The sequence below is a fragment of the Rhinatrema bivittatum genome, chromosome 9 (genome assembly GCF_901001135.1).
Source record: "Rhinatrema bivittatum chromosome 9, aRhiBiv1.1, whole genome shotgun sequence".
Lineage (NCBI taxonomy): Eukaryota > Metazoa > Chordata > Amphibia > Gymnophiona > Rhinatrematidae > Rhinatrema > Rhinatrema bivittatum.
Window position 1 is genome coordinate 23,696,728 of NC_042623.1, and position 6,000 is coordinate 23,702,727.

The 6,000-nt window shown below is 43.8% G+C and overlaps 1 protein-coding gene across 11 annotated transcripts in view; it reads left to right on the plus strand.

The window, feature by feature from the left end:
* The window catches only part of LOC115098596 (collagen alpha-1(VII) chain-like), a 420,825-nt gene extending 418,197 nt beyond the window's left edge, over positions 1 to 2,628 (plus strand). For 9 of the 11 annotated variants that reach the window (XM_029615282.1, XM_029615281.1, XM_029615293.1 and 6 more), the window contains one exon: positions 1,736 to 2,627. In XM_029615282.1, the coding sequence (XP_029471142.1) occupies positions 1,736 to 1,755 (20 nt within the window). In that variant the 3' untranslated portion in view covers positions 1,756 to 2,627. Of the gene's footprint in view, positions 1 to 1,735 lie in introns of all 11 variants that reach the window. The other 2 variants (XM_029615285.1, XM_029615292.1) reach the window with 1 other exon arrangement.
* The last annotated feature ends 3,372 nt before the right edge of the window (positions 2,629 to 6,000 follow it).

Genomic DNA, 6,000 nt, shown 5'->3' on the forward strand with positions numbered 1-6,000 from the left:
CAATAGCTGGTCCAACACTCTGGAACACTTTGCCAAACCATCTTCGCTCAATATCCAACCCTTCTCATTTCAAAAAATCTCTCAAAACCTATCTTTTTCAACTTGCATTCAATACGTCTTCTAACTAAACTCAATCATCAATACCGAACCTACATTCATAAACTCATTACACCCATTACAACCCCATTTATGCTACTCATAACTACAACATACTTGCTCATTCACATGTCTCCAATTATCATATCCTCCTTCCTTCTTCCCTTTATTATTATATAATTTTTACGCTGTATTTTTCCCACTCCCCCTCCCCCTCCCTTTTCCCCAAAACAATAAGCCCATGGCTCCAAACTTTTATATTTTTAATATCTTATATACTAGCATCCTGTCTAGTTATTGCCTATTTTTATGTAAAGTTTAAAAATTCCATTTTATTTTGATTATTTTATTTTTGTTTTAAATCTGTGAACCGTTTTTGATAAAATTCCTTTTTTAAAAAAACGGTATACAAATACTTTTTAAATAAATAAATAAATAAATAAAAAATCAGAAGAGGGAGTGATGACTCACTCATACCTCTCCTCTCAACACTGATCCTTTCTTTCACACCTCTCTGTTCTCCTCATTTATAGTCCCTCTAATCACCTCGCTCTCTGCATCCCCTCCTGTGATCCCCTCACTCACACCCTACAGTTCCTCCCATCCCCTTACTCTCTCTTGTCCCCAATCCCTTCATTCACTCTCCATCCTTTCCCTCTGCTCCCCAATTCATTCTTGCCCCATTCCCTCATTTACTCTCCCTCCCCACCACACCCTTTCAGTCCCCTCATTCACTCTTCTTCCCCACATCCTCTTTGATCCCCTCATTCACTTCTCCCCATCTCCTCATTCTTGTCTCATCCACTTATTCACTCTCCCTTCCCCTGTACTCCCTGCATTCCCTCACTCTTGCCCCATCCCCATTCATTCTCCCTCCTCACCCTGCACCCTCTCCAGTCCTCTCCTTCACTCTTACTCCCATCCTTTTATCCCTGCCCATCTCTTATTCATTCTCCCTCTCCCACATTCCTTCCAATCCGCTCATTCATGATTTCCTCCCACCAGTCCGACTCCTTACTCTTGCCCCATCCCCTCATTCACTCTCCCTCCTCCCCTGCACCCTCTTCAGTCCCCTCATTCACTCCTGCCCCCCACCACCCATTCCCTCACCCATCCCCTATCCCAACCACTCAAGCTTTTCTGCCATCCCCATCCCTTCACTTACTTCTATTCAACCCCCCTCCCCAAAACTTTCTATTGAAACCCCCAGTCCCTTCCTGAGTACTCCCCTGTGCTGCCCCCGCCCCTTTACGTTGATTGGCAGGAGGAAGAAAAAGACATAGCCACATAGCTGAACATTCAGGCATGCGGTTGAAAGCGGGACAGGTCCAGGCAGCAAGAGAGGAGGAAGCAGCCTGATGTGTTGCTACTGCTCTCCCCCTCTTCCTGCTGCCAGATCACCGCAGAGGGGAGGAGGGAGGGACTTAGAATGCTTTGCTAGGAGGGGCCCTGGTCTCCCTTTTTGCAATTCTGCAGAAAAGGGCAAACGTCTTGGGAACCCACCACAGCCGTGGAATCACAGGAGACCAGGGACCCTGCCTGTAGCGCTGATTACAAATGAGCAGGACTACAGGAAATCGGAAGAACTTTAACAGAAAGTAAAGCCTAGTCAAGTCTTGTCTCTCTTTTTTTCTTTCAGCATCTCGCCCCAGAAGGTGATTCTTCTGTTCCACAAACTAAATAGAATCCATCAAAAAGAAAATCAGCTATTTTTCTAGGATATTTTTTTTTCATGTACAGCAAGAGAAGAATTTAATGAGTTACCGCATCTGGAAGGTTCATGATATGATGAAATCTAGTTCCGTGGACAAAGGTTATCCAAGAATTTTTTCTGTTGCCATGAACATTAGGAATGGTCACTGGGAAAGCAAGAAATTTAGAAGGCATTGAATGACATTTCAAATTTTCGCTGCAGCTTTTTTCAGTGGAAATGGGATAACTGCCACGGAAAGGGAGAAGCCTTGGTTTACTCAGCACATATCAGTTGCATTTTAGGCCTTGATGAGATATTAAAGGTTTTCCACATGCTTGCTAAGAAAATAGCCTCTGATCAAAGGGTGTGGCCTAATTAAAGGGGGAGGTCTTAATTAATTTATGGGATAGTTTTGTTCATTTTTTTAAAACATTTTCCAGTGATTTTTTTTTTTTTTTGCCTCTAAAAGCTATTGAATTAGCATTAAATATTCCATTGGGTTGGACCATTCAGTAGACAATTGCTTATTTCAAATTCCACTAATCTTGCCCAAATGTATCTTGCCCATCCTTTTTCCCTGAGCTGTTTTAAAAAAGTATACAATGACCCCTAGTCCTCCTTCCAACTCTGCATCACTATGGCGCTATTTTAACTGCACAGGCACGAGCAGGGCTGGTGCAAGGGCCTTCACCGCCCCCCCCCCCCCCCCCGTCGTGCTGTCATCAGCCCGCCCCAGGTCGCAGCCCCGACTCTAGGGACAGGGACCACATGCCGCCACTCCCCCACCTGCCCAACCTCCCCCTCCACCCCCAAAAAAAACTCAACATTGCTTTTCTGTTACACAACTGCTAAGAAAAATGTATACTTTTGTAAACCGTTGTGATGGCTCTACCGAATGACGGTATATAAAACTCAATAAATAAATAAATAAACAAAACACCTGGTCCAGCGGGGAGCCTGGGAGCGATCTGCCGCTCCCGGGTCATCGGCTGCCACTAACCAAAATGGTGCCGGTGGCCTTCAGCCCCTACCATGTGACAGGGGCTACCGGTGCCATTGGTTGGCCCCTGTCACATGCTTGGAGCTAAAGGCCACCGGCGCCATTTTGGTTAGTGGCAGCCAAGGCCCCGGGAGTGGCAGATTGCTCCTGGGCCCTCCGCTGGACCACCAGGGGGGCGTCGGGGGGATGGCACGATGGGGGGGTGGGGGGGGGGGGAAGCAGGGTGAGGTGGGGGCTGGGCAGAATTTTGAAGGGGCACTTTTTGCCCTTTCAAAATTCTACCGCCTGAAGTGGCCGCGCCCCCTAAGTCTCGGTGCCCTAGGCACAGGCCTAGCTCGCCTAGTGGTTCCTCCGGCCCTGGGCACGAGTCAAGTTAACCTCTTCTGAACAGATGCAAAAGCTTCAGTGTGGACAGGCCCAACAGATCCATTAAGTCCAGTGCTTGAACACTTGATACCATCTGTAAAGAACTTCTCTCAAGTGTTTGAAATTCTGAGTCAATAAAGCCCTTCTAGTCAAACTTGAAAGGTGCAGGTGCACACGATTTGGACGTCAAAGTTGTGCTACTTCAGGCCTTTTATTTTGAGAGGATTGTGCTGTTTGGGAGATAGGGGCAGTAAAATACAACAACTCATGTTCGTTTCCTTGAATGCCTTGCAGGCAGATTTGATTTTAAAATCATTATCTTATTGGCTAATGGATCTAGGTATGACAATCTGATTCAGAAAGCAAATTTCAAGTATAGAACTTTCTTTTTATTAAAGGTTTTAATGAAATAAAGCAATCTGACCCCCTACCTTTTGTAACTTTTCTTTTTTTTAACTTACATAACATGTTAGCTCTCATTATACAATTCGCAAACATAAAGGGCCTTTTTTCCTATGAATCTGTGGGAGGTATCTGTCTGCTTCCAGGATAAAGTTTAGGGTCCACTCAACCCTTTATGCAGGCTCCACAGGGAGTCTTGGCTCATTCGATATGTGTTTTAATAATTTGTTGGGGGTTTTTTTTTACTTCAAATGCATGTTTATTTTCTTCAATGCTAACTACCAGAATTACATAAAATACTTACAACATCAATGGCAACATTGTGAGACATGTAGCGTAATGCTTTCTAACTGCCTGCATTGCTGCAAAATCCGTGTGTATTTTTTTTTTACCCGCGGGCTTTGTGCCAGTTCTTAAAGGGAAAGCATGCACATAACTTTCTCTTTCAAAACTGTAGCAAACGAAGGGTACCTGGGGACTTGTGCGCCTGCTTTTTTGGCAAATGGAAAACAACGTGTAGATTTGAAAATGCAACCTATAGCACATTATTTTCCTCCTGTGACCTAAACATGCCCCCCCCCCCCCCCGGCTGAAAACGCCTCCTCCTAATGCAGCTGAAAACATCTGTGCTGTGAGACACTGCACATACTTTTGGCCATCAGATGCGGGCAAGTTTCAGATCTTTTATACTTGCGTAAATCGGGATTTACTTGGATAAGTGGCTTTTAAAAATGGCCCTCTCCATGCATTTTCTCTCTTGTGCATTATTGCTTATTTGCAAAAATCAATAGGATGTGGGGTGGAAATGTCGGCACTTGACTGGTCACTCCAGAGGGCAATAATGTAAGAAGGACCAGCAGTCTCTATATCCCCCAGATGTTCCAACAGCATTATGAGCTAAATCAAACAGTTAATCTATTCCCTACCCCCAATTCACTAGAGTGCATTAAGCATTAACGTGCCAAAATGTATGCCGTTTATCGCAGGCCCTATAACGCTTTGGTGTCTTAATACTTAACACAGCTTTGTGAATATGGGGTATTTTTAAATGGTTATTGCAATGGATGATTTATAATATTAATGCCAGCAAACACACTGAAGCTAAATGGCTAAAAGAGTTGTATTCTCTGCTGTGCTTCTATTTCTCCCCACCCCCTCCCTTATAGAGCATGACACATTTTTCTACATTTATTTATTTATTTGTTTTGGATTTTTATATACCGACATTCTTACATTACATGTAAATCATACCGGTTTACATAGATCAAAAAACAGCTGGAGAATAATTCCATAGTCTGATACAGTGAACAATTACAAATTAAACTTGTTAACAAACCAAAAAGGGTACATAACTTGGAAAAGGTTTATATAACAGAAAATGAACAAAAAAGGATATTAAAGGAGGCACCAAGGGTTGCACGAAGGGGAGCACAAAGGGGAAAACCACTTTGTCGCACCCCTTCGTCACGCGGCGCCTGGTGGTGAGGCGCCCCTCAACCGCCGACGAAGGTCTCCGTGACGTCGTGGGAGGGGGCGTGGTCTCTCTCTCTCTCGCGATGTCATCTCACCTCCCGATGTTATAGTTTCCTCTCAGTTCCTTTTCTCTTTTTTTAACTTTTGATGATGGAAATTAAAGTTACTGCGGGGGCACTAGATGTAAATGTAAATATCTGAAGATTAATGATAACATGTGATGATGGATAACAAACAGAAAGTATTAGGGCTAAAAACCTTGGGAAGGGTCAAATAGTGCCCCTTTGATCCTTTTGCCCCGGCTAGCGATGGATTGGCCTATTGGGGCTTCAGGCATGCTCCAGTGGGCTGGTCCAGCCAATTAAGAACATAAGAACATAAGAACATGCCATACTGGGTCAAACCAAGGGTCCATCAAGCCCAGCATCCTGTTTCCAACAGTGGCCAATCCAGGCCACAAGAACCTGGCAAGTACCCAAAAACTAAGTCTATTCCATGTTACCTTTGCTAATAATAGCAATGCTTATTATATAAGTCAACTTAATTAATAGCAGGTAATGGACTTCTCGTCCAAGAACTTATCCAATCCTTTTTTAAACACAGCTATACTAACTGCACTAACCACATCCTCTGGCAACAAATTCCAGAGTTTAATTGTGCGTTGAGTGAAAAAGAACTTTCTCCGATTAATTTTAAATGTGCCACATGCTAACTTCATGGAGTGCCCCCTAGTCTTTCTATTATCTGAAAGAGTAAAAAAACGATTCACATCTTCCCATTCTAGACCTCTCATGATTTTAAACACCTTTATCGTATCCCCCCTCAGCCGTCTCTTCTCCAAGCTGAAAAGTCCTAACCTCTTTAGTCTTTCCTCATAGGGGAGCTGTTCCATTCCCTTTTATCATTTTGGTAGCCCTTCTCTGTACCTTCTCCATCACAATTATATCTTTTTTGAGATGCGGCGACCAGA